At 34.9% G+C, this 17,461-nt stretch overlaps 1 protein-coding gene across 5 annotated transcripts in view; it reads left to right on the plus strand.

The window, feature by feature from the left end:
• Nucleotides 1–17,461, plus strand: part of LOC101889444 (collagen alpha-1(XVIII) chain) — a 662,143-nt gene that overhangs the window by 358,280 nt on the left and 286,402 nt on the right. For all 5 annotated transcript variants that reach the window (XM_059124488.1, XM_059124489.1, XM_059124490.1 and 2 more), the window contains exon 10: nt 5,640–5,797. In XM_059124488.1, coding sequence (XP_058980471.1) covers nt 5,640–5,797 — 158 coding nt within the window. The remainder of the gene's footprint in view (nt 1–5,639; nt 5,798–17,461) is intronic.

Raw genomic sequence — 17,461 nt, forward strand, 5'->3', positions numbered from 1 at the left:
AAATGACAGACAAAGCGATAAGGGGCACATTCCAAAACGTGGGCCTCTTTCATTCATATGACAATAATCCGTCCAATGAGAGCCCAAAATGCAAAATTCATTGGGACTGCAATCTGTGAAATACCGAATATAAAGGGTACTAAATTGTAAAGCGAATTGGACATTTAGAAAGAAAAGGATTTATATCCTACCAGAAATTATTCCTTAACCTTCAAGATATCTTAAGTCGGTGATGATATGAGTTTTATCGGTTCACGTTTTGTTATAACACCCCTCTAAGTATGAATTTCGATTTCAAGTATATTTTACATTTTAGCAATATTTTTCATACTAATTTCGGCAAATGTTGGTATTTTGAGTTCTTAGTAAGAAGAAACTATCCATTCAAAAAAAATGATCACGTTTTGGTATAACCATCATATGATTTAAGCTATTTCTGGGGTCTTGGACACTTTTTTCAATTTTTTGGCCATTATTTGGCATCTTGATTCCTAAGGGAAAAGAAAATCTCTTCGTATAAAATTTTCAATTTTTGGAGCAGAGCTCATGTAGAGATATCTCCTGATCTTGGTCAATCGATTTACTTAAAAAAATGTATCAAGACTGTTCTGGGGTAGAGATCCATCTTACAAATAATTGCCCATACAGGCATATATTTAAGTATAGTCCCCACATTAGTGTACCCCTACCACGTCCACGTTTCCAATAAAAGTGTGTGATTTGTAAATTCCAAATTCGTGTGACGGTATTAGGTCAGAAAAAAATGTCTATATTAGGTTAACTCCGAAATGTCAAACTGGGACTCATTCAGTGGGAAATTGTGGCAGAAAAATGACAAAAAAAAAATACGAATATTAGAAAGTAACACGGGACCGAACATTTCTTTAATCGTCATTGTGATGAAACATATGGACTTTATGGGGTTTACTATGCACAATCTGAATGACATCTTACTGTAATGGGTGTAAAAAAGTAAATAACTTTGACTACTCTGAAATCATTCTGACCTCAATTATGAGCTGGACAAAACTAAGTACGGTCTTTTAAACGTTGGAAATACAAAATTCCAAATAACAGCTCATTTGAATGGAAACTGTTGCTAAGATCTTTACAATACCAAAAATTGAGCTAAGCTATCACATGTGCCATTGTAGATTTCATATACAGGGTTGCCCATATTCGACGGACCCATCTGGCAACGCCATAACTTTTGACAGAGATGTCACATCGCTTAATGATATACCGCTTTTGAAGCGTCAGTCCAAGCAGATTTTTACCATGAACCAATACACGCCACACGAGCGCTCTGAAATAGTTGAAATTTACATTCAACAGAAGAAGTCAATTGTGAAAACTCAACGTGCTTTTAAAACATTAAAAAATGTGAGAAGTGCGCCTTCTAAGAACACCATTAAGCGTATATACGAAAAATCGACTGGTAAGGCTCTTTCTAATCCGAAGAGGCCAAATAAAAGTCGACCAAGGCGATCGGCCGAGAATATCGCTGCCGTACGAGCCAGTGTTGAGAGGTCCCCAAGAACATCCCAAAAACGCCGTTCTCAGCAGTTGGGCATGGCTCGGTCCACTTTACAACGGATTATTCGCATTGATTTGCATTTGTTCCCGTACAAAATTCAATTGACGCAAAGAATGTTGCCTGCGGACAAGCCTCGTAGGATGGAATGGGCCCATGGGTCCATATGGGCAACCCTGTATCAATTATGTTTTGAACACTTAAATTAGAGCCTATGGCTAAAAAATTGGATCATGCTATTTAATCATTTCAGGTTATTATTAGTTTTGACATGAATATTTATTTCTATTTAGAAATTGTTATCGAGACATGTAATAAAAATTGTGATACTTTATAAGTCTTATCTGTGTTTTATAATGTTAAGCCAAGTAAAAAAGCTGTAAATTCGGCCGTGCTGAAATGTTATCATTTATCAACAACAACATTATTAACTAAAATTTTTTAGAGCTTAATTTTGCCCATGTCATTTCTCCGATGCGATGGATTTTGCTTTCCATTTTATTTATTCCCCAAAAAAAAGGAAACATTTGTAGCTATTGCACATTATTGCTCTGATTTGCATTTGTAAACATATACAATTTGATTCATACTCGAAACGGAAGTTGCACACACCCTTATTCCCTAAGTAAACACAAAGCGTTTACCAAAGGATATGCAACGTATGAATATATGCATGCCTGCATATATACTTGATCAAAATACATTGGAATATACATACGTGTTCGATGCATGCTCTGGCAAATTTGATGTTGTTAATGTGTTCCCTGACCGAGTTGAATGCAACACCAATTGATATTTTGAAAATAAACATGCATTTATTATCGAGTTGAAAATATATATTTTTTTGCACTCTCTTTGCTTCAGCATGGTTACAATTCATAATTGTAGACCATTCACTTTCTTGTGTCACCCTTTTAAAGGGCCAAAATATTTATTACCATACCCGACCGGAAAGTAATGGAGGAAATATCAATACATTTGGTAAATTCAAGTGATTTTTGGGTGGAAAATGGATGTTTTTTTTGCGATTTCACTTAATCAAAATATTTTTAAAAATAGGTGGAATTATTTTTAAAATATTGAAAGAATATGCAACAAATCGGTGTTTTGTGCTAGTTGGAACAATGGACCAATAGAATACCGGAATGGAGGGGTTGTTTACTCAACCACGCATCCTTTAACCTAACCTAGTTATTATGAAATTACTTGAAAAAAATATTCAGTATTTGCAGGTATTGGTAAATCGACGTGGTGGTTTTAATAGCATACAACGATGCATCGACTCAGAATTTACAATGATATGTGCAACAAATATTTAGAGGTGTTACAATTCAAATAATAAAATTAATGTAACCAAAAGAGTAACAAACTAACGATTCACCTACTCAGCTCAAACGACGATTTTTTGCATATGAACACACCCATCTCCACCCATCACACATGTAAATACACGAATGATTGTAGCAAGTGAAACAAAAAATTGAACGTGTTGGTAACACCTTTTTGTCGTTGTGTGGTAACGAAATGCAAACATTCAACATTGAATGTTGACACAGATATTGGAGCAAAAAAAAAAAAAAAAAAAAAAAACTCACTAACATATTTAATGTTGGCTATATGTATATGTAGTTTGTGTACGAAATGATAACTTTAGAACGAATAACACCAATTGCAACGAAATTGAAAAAAAATCTTATGGCTGGAAGTTGCAAGCGACAGACAATGTTGGTCACCGACACATTCAATTGTTAGCTATATCAGACTGTGCCATTACTCTCAAATACATTGACAAAAAATAACAAAAACAATACTTGATTCAGTGCAATGTGGAAATATGTAATAACATGCCATGATGCGGCCACATCAAATTGCATGACTTCACAATCAAAAGTCAACATTTTGCATAACAATTCATTGAAATTATTCAACAGCACATAAAATTTAAATACTTCCCAACACACCAAAAATTATTGAAAATCAGTAAAGAGGACGTTATGAGAGGTCACTCCGAATTCTAGAAGGGTTAAATAAGAATACATACATATGTACGAATGCCCTCAAAATCTCGAATATCGGACAATATATGAAATATATCGCAACGTGGATCTCTATGGAGCTTTTAATGCTAGCATATCAAATATAAAAAAAAAAAATTATCTCAAATAAGGCAATAACTTTTAATAGACCTAATTTTGGTTGTTGCATTGAAACATAGTAGAGAAAAAATACTTTATTTTCCCTTCTTTAAAAGAAGAATAGCATTATGCTTAGTTAGCTATTTATATCATTATATTAGTTACATTCAAAGTCCTCTCTGCTACATATATGAAATATAGAACATTTTAGTTGCAATTAATACCGTAATTATTAATACCCATTGGGCCAAAAAGTTTGAAATATTGGTCCTGGACATAGGGTGTTTAGGATTGGATTGGACTCATGACCATCCAAATTAGTGCCTACTAATCATTAGTCATGGAATAATATTTAGAGTGTAAAATATAACATAACTTTTATTTTATTAAAAAAAAAACCGCGAATAATTTTAATTCCAGCGAAATCGCACATACACGAAAAGCACACTTCTGAATCTTAAATTGATGCTGATATCCAAAGTATACATATTCTTGATCAGCATAAAATTCGATGTCAACTCAGCGATGTCCGCCCGACTGTCTACTTATCCGCCTGTCCGTCTGTGGGAATCATTTTAGCTTTTGAACGAATTGAAGTAGGTTGATAAAATTTTACTCAGATGTGTGCTTGTTCTGCGGGACTTTTGGGTTGGTATACGTTTGGTTATAGCCCCCATACAACGGTATCCCCCTATATTCGATATTTTGATGATTTTAGAGACATTATTCGCCGAAATTGCTTCAAATTTCCTATTTAAAGTTCCTAATGGGTACTGCAAGCTATGATAGAAAATTGTCTATGTATAGCCCCTAAATATCGGTACCTTTCTATATTCGATAATTTGATGATTTTAGCTTCATTGGAATTGTTTCAAGTATCGTATTTGAATAAAGATCAAATCGGATGAAAGATAACAAAAATAGCCTATGCAGGCCCACTTCTTGGTATAGACCCAAATATAACCGTTACTCCCTATACACGGTATTTTTATGATTTTAGCAGTATTTTTCAATTTATTTTAATTTCCAAATTCCTTCCAAATGGTGGAGAGTATTCAAAGTTTGGCCCGATCGAATTTACTACATTTTTACTCGTTTTAAATATATTTTGGCTTGCGTTTATTCAATCTGTTTAATCCATAAAAGAGAGGTTCCGAAGGATTTGGCCAATATTGTCAATTTCATAAATGATCTAACGTGCCAAATATCCAATATTTACAATTGAGATATACTATAATTTTTTGAAAATATCGAAATATATGTGAGGTACCAGATATTGTGGACCGAAGTGTTCCACTCCATGTAATACTAATAAAATTATAAAGGACATTTAAAAAAAGTGTATTATTTTATGCGAATAAGTTTTAAAAAATGTTAACCCTTGTGGAGAAGGTACAAAATGGTGTGGCCGATATGTCCCACTATTACACTAGATTTGTGTTGGAAGCAAACACACTATCGGACTTTTATTTCACATTTAAAAAGAGTTGTATTTATTTCAATGTTTTATCCCTGTTTGGGGAGGTGCCAGAAGGAGTGGTCCCACATATTCCATCCTCACAACAAATCTTATGTCGATAGAAATATTGAGATGTGACAAATTTTAAAGAATTTGGATGTTCATTTCGCGTTTTAGTCAAAACAATTAATTCGATTAGGCACGTTTTGGCCGTATCAAATGATATATACCCTCTGTAGCAGTAGAATTTGTTTTTCAGGTTAGAGTTTAGGAGCTCTGAAGCCCAGTTTTCGGATGGTCATAGGATAATATTTAGTGGGTGAAATGGATTTTATGTTGATATGAAATTGAAATTGTTATTCTCGGTATGTTGGGTGGTTCTTTGATTGACTGAGTAGCTGGGAATACCTTTGTGGTTGATGTGTATTTTGCTAAATAAATATTTGTGTTGAATTATTCCATCACTTAAACAATGGAAATTATAATGAAATGTTTTTATTTTTCATTTCAGCTTATCGTACTATAAAAGGTGAAAAAGGTGATCGTGGACCCAAGGGACCACCTGGTGATAGCATACGTGGTCCCCCGGGACCACCAGGTCCTGCTGGTCCTAAGGGTGAACCAGGATCATTTCCGCCTTTTATCGATTTTGCGAGTAATCCGGAAGCGGTAAGTGTATAAATAATATAAAAGATATATAAGCCATTGCTGATTTGGTTTTACTGCAATATTGCTGTCAAATTCGATACTATATTTTTGTTTTAATTTCCGATTTTAAGTACATTTGGGATAAACTTTTTTTGTGCGTCACAAATTTTTTCCCTGATAATAGAATGACAATGCCGTTGGTACTGAAACTGTTGTACGGTCTATTCAATATTTGAAATTATTTTATGCAAATGTTGACCGGAACTACGCCTCAAATGGTCCATCCGATTAGTCCAATTATGACATACTCTTTTCAACATTTCGGCCAGTATCTCACGAATAAATGCTTCAACGTTGTCTTCCAGTAAGTCTACATAGACTTTATATTTAACATAGCCCAAAAATAGTCTATAGGCACACACACGCTCTGCGCTCCCAAATTGTTCACCGAACTCGACTCTCAATAAGCCCTTTGTTACACGTGCATGCGAATCAAGCTCTTGCATTTTGGGAAAATAATGTTCGATATTATCTCACGGTAGCGCTCACCATTCACAGTTACGTTACGATTCGCAGCATTATTGAAGATGTACAGTCTATTGATGCCACCAGCCCCTAAACGGCACCAAACTGTAATTTTTATACCCTCCACAATACATAGACGAACTTAACATACCCTCCATATATACAGTTAGTCGTTCCGTTTGTAACATATCGAAATAATAATGTTAGGCATATATTTTATATATTCTTGAACAGCATAAAATTCTAAGACGATTCAGCCCTGTCCGTCCATCCGTCAGTTGTAACAAGCTAGACTCAAAACGAATGAAGATAGGAAGCTAGAATTTTGCACAGATCAGTCTTTTATGTGCAGTCAGGTCAAGTTCGAAGATGGGCTACATCGGTCCATGACATCGTATAGCCTCTATACAACGGTACCGCCGATTTTGGTATTTTGATTATTTTAGTCACATTTTTCAATAAAATTGTCTGAAAATCCACAGAAGTAGTTCCTTCTGAGTACTCTACCCCCTAGAAGTGTATTGTCTATATATGTCCATGATATCGTATATCCCCCATACAACGGTACCTCCCTATATTCGATATTTTGATAATTTTAGCTACATTTTTCAATGGATGGGACTAAAAATCCATGCTATAAGTTCTTTCTAAGCCCTTTACCCCTCGAAGAGAAATGTCTATGTCTATATAGCCCACATACAACGGTACCCCCACTATTCGATATTTTTATGATTATAGGGACATTATTCCTATGGGCCCCATATATCAGTACCTCCCTATATTCGCTATTTCAACGATTTTAAGTAAAATATTTTTTGAAAACTTACAAAATCGTTGAAAATCGTGGAGGATATTTAAAGTTCGGCCGGGCCAAACTTACTGCTTTTTAATTTGTTTCTGGAGGCATTGGTGCATTTGCAATGCTTATGGCTGATCTTTAGTGCCAAATCGACAGGTTTGCTTATTTACATATCCATTGAGCCAAAAAGAGCTCCGTCACTGAACACAATTTTTCTTCAATCTTTTTTCTACACATCTAAATCTTTAAATCAAAGACAAAATACTTATTAAAGAAAAATTACAATTTAATAACTTACAGATTTAGTAATGCAAATATAAAAAAAATATACCTTTAAAAAAGAGAACTGAAGAAGAAACAAATTCAGAATAATTACGATTTATGTTACCAAGGAGCATATCAATGCATAAACATGCATGCCTGAATATTCATAAAATACACACACACACACAGTTTCAATTAAGCATAGCAACTCTGATGCTAATCGCATAGGGAATACGTACAATATCAATATATTTGACCATAGATTGTATTATTTTTACAAAGAATTTTTAAATCAAATATAAACGTTTGTCATGAGCAATAATATAGATATGCAAGTGATAGAAGTTTTTTGTCAAAATTAGTTTTAATCTATGGGAATTTGTTATTTGCTATATATACTTGTAAATCTTTCCACTTCAACGCACAGAAAATGATTTTTTTTTTCAATGTTTTCATAAGCGATAATTTCGGATATGATATCCTTTACCACGAGGTAATGAAAACATTGATAAATTCGTCAGAATCGGACACACTATGTTATGATTTTACATATTCATGGCAAAGTCTGCGTAGCAAATTGCAAATAAACGTAATTCAAACAAGTAACCAAAGGCTATATTCGGACGAGGCCAACGTCTTGATGCCCTACAACACTAAAATTTGCAGTAAAGTTTCAACAGATCTGAAAACCTTTTGACTAGTATGAAGATTCCCATGAGAAACATTACCATATCCACTACGTAATGAAAGCCAGCAAGCGAAGCAAATTTTCCTACTAAGTTAAATACCTACTTCGTTGTTTCGGAAAGTACAGAAATTTGACATTCAATTTTTTCCATACATATTGAACATTCTATTTCCATATAATAATGCCGCAAAAGTTTTATCTTGACCTTTGACCGATATTGAGGTCCTGCAAATCTTCGCAACATTTACCCCATTTTTAGCCCTATATCGAGTTTCAAATATTGAATAATTTGCCAATACCCATTTCAAGACAATATTTGAAAATTTTGATTCAGCCTATATGATTTACAGTAGCTCCCATATTTGGGTCAGACAAAGCGCCATTAATGAAATTGTGATTTTTTAAATTTTCGATTTGTGGTCCATTAACCAGTTAAAAATAAACCGATGTCCATCCAAAATTCCAGCGCGGTCCTAAACTCTAATCTCGTGATGATCGGACGATAAATGTGACCATAATATAAAACCCACAACATATAGTGTTGTAATGTGAAAGAAATATTATAAAATGTACAATACAATATCGTAAGCCAAATTGAAAAAAATCTCATGCGATAAAAAATATTAAAAATAGGACATATTTTTTCCCGATTTTTGTAATTTTTTTTCTTTTCTGCCAAAAATTCATTCTGTATTGGCGAGAATTGTCAAAATCCAGCCCTCTTTGAATTATAAGCGGTCTAACTAACGCCACCTTCTTTGATATATGAGATGATATATATTTTGCTATATATACGATATCTTGGAGTGTAGCATCAATGTGATTTCGCCGGGATTAAAAATATTCGCGGTTTAGTAAAAAAGTTAGTATTTGTTTACATAAAAGTTAAAGCCTATTTTACCCCTTTAATATTTTAAGAGAACCAAACAATATGGTAGACTTATGTCCTGCTTTAAACTCTGTGTCCATATATTTTATATATATTTCTCCCAGCACATAGTGTTGTAGGGTATAGATACAATTTTAATTTAACAATTTAACCCCTCCAGTCTTCGGATAGGCATTTTCATTAGCTTTAAAATTATACGAATATTGTCCATTACGGTTCAGTAGATCCACGTCTAACCTGAGTCTTATAATTTCATTTTCTGGTGAAATAACTGCGTTCCGGGTCAATTCCCTCAAAAAAATGCTTTGCCAGAAACAGGGTACAGATATCTACCTCTGGAAAACATTTGTGAAAAATTAGAGAGTTTTTACCGAACTGCAGTTAAGCTTAGGAGGAACCCTTATAAGAGTTCTTTACCGAATGTGGATCGATTTGACATTTAAGCTCATCAAAGCTGAATAATGCCACTGCAAAGTTTTGTTCAAATTGGTTCAGATTTCGATGAACCGATGTATATATTAACAACAAATGTCATATTAGGGATTACTAGGATATGATTTGCAGTACGATTTCAACGAATTCAACTGAAGTACTATTTTATTAAATTATATAATCTTTTCCAGTACGTTCAAGAATATGGGAAATATTCCAGAAAGTAAGGTAATAATAGGAATATGCATATAGTTGTCAAAAATAACTTTTCCAAACTGCAACCAACTTCAGACTGCTATCATTTTAAGCCACTCGTCCGAATACTGTTGTTTATAATGGTACAAAAGCATTTTGGTGACAATTTTCTTAAAAAAAGTTATTCGTGATGGAATTCAAGCGCGATTTCTTAATATTTGGCTGGAAAACAACAAGTGGCTATCGTTAGAGCACTCCAGCAATTAAATGTGAATAAATCTTTTGTGTCTCGTACCATCGCTCGTCACCGTGATACTGGCAGCGTAGCCCGACGTCAAGGAAGTGGACGGAAGAAAACAGCAACATTAGCAGAAATGGTTTGATAAGTAAAGAAACAACTTGATCGAAACCCGCAATATTCCATTCGCCAAATATTGAAAAATGAGCTCGAGGTAAAGCCATTGAAATTCCAAAATGTGCAAGAACTTACACAGCAACAGAAAGAAAATAGACTCAGAAGAGCTAAAGAGTTGCTTCGCTTGACCGACAGCCGATGGTCGCTCTCCGCCCGTATAAATCGACCGTCGCATCGGAATAAATGCCGAATATTATCGCGAAAATATTCTGAAGGGTGTATTAAAGCCTTGGGCAGGCAAACATTTTGGCCGCAGACCTTGGTCATTCCAAGAGGACTCAGCACCATCGCACTCAGCACGCGCCATCCAAGAATGGTTACAAACTAAAATCCCTAGCTTCATTTCCAGCGCCACCAATGGCCACCAAAATCTCCGGATACCAATCCGTTGGACTATTGTATCTGGAGTATTTTGGAAAGCTAGGTTGGGCCAAACTGGACAGAAACCTAACAATTTGGACGGCTACCGGACAATAATCAGACCCTAACTTTTATGTAAGAAAATAGGAAAAATTCCACAAAACCACGATTTTTACAATTACATCAATTCGGAATGGTATCTTGCCAGAAAACGATAGAATCTAAGAAAATCGCCGAAAAATATTCCAATAAAAATGTGAATATCTTTTGTTCCATTTTTTGAAACTTTTGTCATATTTGTATCGCATGCGATTTTTTCAATTTTAAATTGTAAATTTTCTAAATTTTTACTCCCTTCAAAACTACTTTTAGAGGGAATTATATGCATGTCGCAATTATCGTCCGATCCTCACGAAATTTGGCATAGGGGTAGAGTTAGGTCAGAATTATAGCCTATTGTTCTTAACATGTACGTTTAGACGTTCAAATGGTTTAAAAAAATTAAAATTTTTCTAATTTTGTAGTCGCTCTATAGACCACAATTGAAAACTAATCGACACGGAATTTCACATCAGAAGAGTGTTAAGGACAGGGAAGAAGTCCATCATTTTGGATGACCGTTGGATTATATTTACATCTGGGTACGGCTCTCTGACAGAGACGAAATCATCAAAAATGGACTTGGATATAAGGGGACTTCGAACATATTGTAGTGTTAGGGTATCCCATAGTCGGCCGAGCACGACTATAGCTTTGCTTACTCCTTTTTGTTTTTATCTCGCCCTGTAGGTTATGAGTTATAATTTTTTCAGAACAATGTGTCACTTTTCCCTTCGTTTTCTGAAAAATCGCCTTCCTAGTGCAATGATACCCTAAGCTCTAGCTAACTTCCGCTTCGATTGGTCTATAATTACGACCTGTACAGAAACTGCAATATTAGGAAATTTTTCAGTTTTTGGCCCATTTCAATATTATACGATCATCTCCAAAAGCAATAGGCTTCGATTCTGGCTCTAGCCCCACCTCCATTTTTAATTTCGTGAACCGACGGACGGACGGGCATACATGGCTACATCGACTCAGCTTGGTGAGGTAGGAAAATCCATATATACTTTCCTATGTGGGAAACCAATATTTCGAGGTTGTAAATTTTGCCCCAATCAAACTTATAATACCCCCAACACATAGTGTTGTAGGGTATAATAACAAATATATATCACAAAATATTACAGAAAAATATTGAGATCTTTATTATCATATTTTTATGAGATTTTTCTAGTTTATATCCTTTTTTGACAAAAAGCCATTCTGAATTGGTTGGAATTATCAAATTATCAAAGTTATCGTGGCTTAATTTACATTTTCGTACCTAAAAGTTATGGTATATTTCTACCGCCAAATATTACTCGTTGACCATCTCAATTGGCAGGCTTGTGTCCAGCCATAAACGCTAGCCCCATGCGAAATTCCTTGCCGATTTGTCTATAATTGTGATCTATAGAGCAACTTCAAAATCAAGAAATGTTTCTCTTTTTGGCTCATTTCATCTCCATCGGCTCATATTCTGACCCCAATGCCATGCAAAATTTTGTGGGAATCAGATTGGCGAAATAGGAAGATCCATGTGTAACATCATAGTTCTGGGACCAATATTTCGAGGCGCTACAAACTTTTTGGCCCAATCAGACCTATAATACTACCAAAAAATAGCGTTGTGGGTTACAATTAGGAAAAATTTTCACTTTTTTTGGCAATATTGATGGAAATAGTTTCTTAATATATAATGGAATACATCTTTCATTTATTTAGTGATATATTGTAGAATTTGATAAAGAATATTTTTGTCGTTGTTGCTTCCCTTTTTAAATGAATTTTGCATGAAATAGGTCATTAACACTAAAATGTGTTTTTAAATATTCATTAATTCCGGACGTTTAGGTGAGTTTGTTTTATATATTCTGAAACATATAGTAGAATCTTATGAACAAAAACTTTGTAGTATGTTTTGACCCATAAAAATGTATTTTAACCTTACATATGTTGAAAAAGAAGCCCTGTGGTGAATCGTTTGTGATTAAAATTTGCTACCAAAATACAACACTCGCATTGTTATCTGAACAAGAAATAACTTCTTATTATCCGATACATAATAAATATTTTTCCTGAGAGTATCGCGCTTTACCCGCCTAAATGGCCTTTTTTGTGTTTAACGGCCATAGAAGTATTTGTTCTATCATTGTACGTATGTGAAAATGCGTTTGTTGGCCATTGCTGTAGACGTGTTGGTGGACATTTGTCCTCGACAACTAACACGTGGAAATAATGTTTACCTTCCATTGCACACATACACACCCACATACAATTTTAGTTCCAACTTTCATCAACAATTGTATTTTTGTTTCTTTTGTCAAAATATATACATAATCACATATATGTACAAAGCTAAATGTATATGTGTATGTGATAATACACGCTCCTCTCTACTATGATGCTTTACCAAACAAGATACAAACAAATATAATCTGGTTCACATCTCCGTATTTCTACTAAACTAAGACGAAATTCAATGGCAATGTTTAAAAATACTTTTGTACTCACTCTCATGCATTATGTTGCGGATTATATAGAACAATTTCTTCAAGTGGGCCCAGCGACATTTGGTTTATTAATGTAAGGTGTGTGTGTGTTCATATACATCTGTATATACTTGCAAAAATGTGTATATGGATATGAAAACTGAAATTGGTATACACGCAGCACACATACACACACTCAATTTTTCTTTTTGAAGTAGTTATGTGTTATGGCCATGGCTGATTGTGCGATGTTGACCCTAGCCGCCGTTTAAACACACACAGAGTATGTTTGGCTGTGTGCGTTTGTGTACAAATCATTATAATCTTATCATTGTTTATATTGGTGTTGAGGTCAGCATTTTATGAACTATGCATTGTACATCTCTGGTCAATTTACGTGCATATGTTTGGGTGCTGAATGTAGGTTTTCTGTTTTTGTAAACATCGTATTCGTAATACGTACTCGATTTGATGTAATTGATGGAGCTTTGTTGTTGCTAAAAATGTTGTTCCATTCAACATTATTTAGACAAAAAATATATGTTGAGTGCAGATCAGACCATTAGTTTTTAATAGTAAATACTTTTTTTTGTCGACTTTTTATACCCTCCACCATATTATGGAGGGTATATTAACTTTGTCATTCCGTTTGTAACTCCTCGAAATACTCATGTCAGACCCAACAAAGTATATATATTCTTGATCAGCGTAAAATTCGATTTCGAGTCGATTTAGCGATGTCCGTCTGTCTGTCCGTCTATCTGTTTTAATCACCCTATCTTTCGAACGAATTGATATAGAAGGCTAAAATTTAGCACACATGTTTATTTTTTCAGTAGGCAGGTTAGGTTCCTAAATGGGCTATGTAGGTCCACGTCTTCGTATAGCCCCCACATAACGGTACCTCCCTATATTTGGCGTTTTGATGATTTTAGCGACATTATTCACCGGAATTATTTAAATGTTGGTGTTTGAAGTCCGTAATGGATACTACAGCCTAAGACAGAAAATTGTCTATGCAGCTATGTATGTAGGTCCACGTCTTCGTATAGCCCCCATATCACGGTACCTCCTTATATTCGATATTTTGACAATTTTAGCGTCATCATTCACCGGAATTTTTTCAAATTACGTATTTAGAGTTCGTAATGGGAACTACAGTCTGTGACAGAAAATTGTCTATGCAGGTCCAGGTCTTCGTATAGTACCTCCCTATATACGGTATTTCGATGATTTTAGCTACATTATTCACTATTTATGCCAAGTATCGAATTTGAATATGGTAATGGCTTATGACAAACAATGCCTATGTAGGTTCACGTTGTAGAGACCCCAATATATAAGATTTTAAAAGACTTTTTAAGGGATTTTATTTTTTGAAAACTTCCATATTCGTTCCAAATGGTGGAGGGTATTCAAAGTTCGTCCCAGCCGAACTTACTGTTTTTAACTTGTTTTGTATTCTTTAGACCACTTTTGTTTGTAACATATACACGGATCATTTCTAAGTCAACTAATTAATGTCCGATCACCTATTCGTCTGTCCATGTATTTTTAAGCAAAGTACAGGTCGCAAATATTGTCCGATTGAAATAAAATTTTCCTTAAAAATGTGTCTGATCCAAAGACGAAACTCATTGAAATTAGTTATTTAAATCCTATTACTGAATGAGTAATATTTACCCAACTAGAATGGAATCCGGCACATGCATCCGGATTTAACCTAGAAGAAAAATGCATCAAATATGATGGAAATCGGTTCATTTGCAGTTATAAATGTTTCAACCGATTTCATGTTTAAGTCCCACCAAGATATCAGATAAAGCTCGAAAGTATATCTTTCAAAATTTGGCGAGATCAGTACAGATTTAGATATAGCTCCCACACGCATTTTTCTTTACTTTTCGAATAACAACTATAGATCTGGAACCAATATTTTCGAAAAACATACGATGTCTAAAAACACATCAGTATATGACGAAGCAGGTGCTCCTATTACGTAAAATACCTAATTCGCTCTATTCATATCGAACATTTTATTTTCATTTCATTCTTGAAATAATGACACATAGTCCAGAAAATCATGGAACTCTTCGTAGCATTTGCCCTATATTTACGCCTTATGCCGTGTTAATGTGCATTCAAAACAATATATGAAAATTTAGATTTCTCGATATGATTTCCTGTATATCCCATATTTTGATACAAATATTAATGATTCAAGCATTAATGATTTCGTTATTTTCCTTATTTTTTCACACAAAATTGTGGTTCAATTCACAAGCCTAATATTATCCGATGGCCATTTAAAATGCTAGGCTTCAAGGCTGTCCTTAACTCTAACCTCATAAAAAGTTAATGTCTATTGGTTCTTAGATTGCAGATTCCATACAATTTTTAGGAATTTTGGTCAATTTTAAGCTCTAAATATTTTAAGAAACTTTTCCAAAACAATATGCCCCAATTTGGACCCTAACCATACCTTCATGCAAAATATCGTAGGATACCCTCAACACATAGCAATGTACAGGGTGAGATGAAAAAACTACAACCAACTTCAGACACACTTGTCCGACTTCAAGCGTACAAAAGCATTTTGGTGAGAATTTTCCAGAAAAAATGTTATTTTTGATGGAATTCAAGCATGATAGCGTGATTTCTTTATATTTGGCTGGAAAACCACAAGTGGCTATCGTTAGAGCACTCCAGCATTTAAATGTGAATAAATCGTTTGTGTCTCGTACCATCGCTCGTTACCGTGATACTGGTAGCGTAGCCTGACGTCAAGGAAGTTGACAGAAGAAAACAGCTACATCAGCAGAAATGTTTCGAAAAGTGAAGAAGCGACTTGATCGAAACATGCGTCGCAGTGGCCGAAAAATGGCTAGTGAGCTGAACATGTAGCAATATTCCATTCGCCAAATATTGAAAAATGAGCTCGGGGCAAACCCATTAAAATTCCAAAAAGCGCAAGAACTTACATCGCAACAGAAAGAAAATAGACTCAAAAACGATAAAGAGTTGCTTCGCTTGGCCGAAAGTGGTGAACTGCCGAATTTGGTTTTCTCCGATGAGAAAACATTCGATGTCCAGCAGTTTGTAAACAAACAAAATGATCGTGTTTACTTGCTAAAGAGGTCCACTTAAAATGTGCAACTTCGGTTGGCCACCAGAACTCAAGCGCCGCCATAACGGCCGATGGTCGCTCTCCGCTCGTATTAATCGACCGTGGCATCAGAATAAATGCCGAATATTATCGCGGAAATATTCTGGAGGGTGTATTTAAGCCTTGGGCACGCAAAAATTTTGGTCGCAGGCCTTGGACATTCCAACAGGACTCAGCACCATCGCACTCAGCACGCGCCACCCAAGAATGTTTGAGGCTCCTCGCTTCATTTCCAGCGCACAATGGCCACCAAAATCTCCGGATACCAATCCGTTGGACTATTGTGTCTTCAGTATTTTGGAAAGCAAGGTTGGCACTAAAAAATACCAAAATGTCGATCACCTCAAGCAAAAATACCGCCAAAATACCGACCAAACCGACCAAAATACCGCAGAGCAACATTCGGGTAGAGTGTGACGGTTTCATTGGCCGTTTAAAGGCCATAATTCGTGCCAAAGATTACCAATTCGAATAAATCTAAACTTATTCTAAAATTTGATGCTATTTTAGACGTTTTTTGCTATCATTCAATAAAATTAACAAAAAATGTAAAAATTATGGCGTTTGACTTTGTTGCAGTTTTTTTTTTATCTCAGGGTGAAATAACCTTACAAATTGTGCAATTCGAAATAGTAAGTCAAATTTAAAAATCGTCATGCGATAATAAATGCGAACTTTGAATACTCTACACGATTTAAAAAAACGACTAAAATGGTCTTGGACCTCAGGAGGTTTTCCAATATATTGTGGTGTTGTAGGGTCGGTCCCACACGACTGTAGCCTTTGCTTTCTTTCTTATATACGGAAGATATATGTATGTCTTTGTATCGAAAGTTTTAAACATTTTTGTGAGAGGTTCCAAAAAGACCACACTTCTCCAATATAGACCAAAATATATGGATGTTAAAAATTGATTTAGCACGTTAATAGAAATCTTTTTATTAAAATGTTGACCTTTGAGGTCACCCTCAAGTACAAGAACCTGACCTGTGTCTCGCCGAAGTATTAAGTATTATATTATGTACTCCCTTTGCTCAGTATGAAATTTGTGTTTGTTTGCAGGATGAACTTTTGAACTTTTGTGACATTTATATGCATATTTTTAGGTTTGTAAGAAGTGGAAATATTGGTTTATTGGGTAGCTAAGCGTGTCCTTCCCTCTGTCCATTATAATTTGTAATCACATGGCCGGCCCGCCTGGTCTTTGCTCACTTGTGTTTTTATTCATTATTTATGTTTTTCTTTAGTTGCTTTTCCATTTTTGGCCATCACCTTATATTGGAACAAAAAAATCCACAAACAAAATCCCGAATCCCAAAGGACACTGGCATCACTTTTTATTTTTTTATGTCAATTTGTACTAGTGTTGGCAAATA

Source organism: Musca domestica, unplaced genomic scaffold, assembly GCF_030504385.1.
Source record: "Musca domestica strain aabys unplaced genomic scaffold, Musca_domestica.polishedcontigs.V.1.1 29, whole genome shotgun sequence".
In the NCBI taxonomy this organism is placed as follows: domain Eukaryota; kingdom Metazoa; phylum Arthropoda; class Insecta; order Diptera; family Muscidae; genus Musca; species Musca domestica.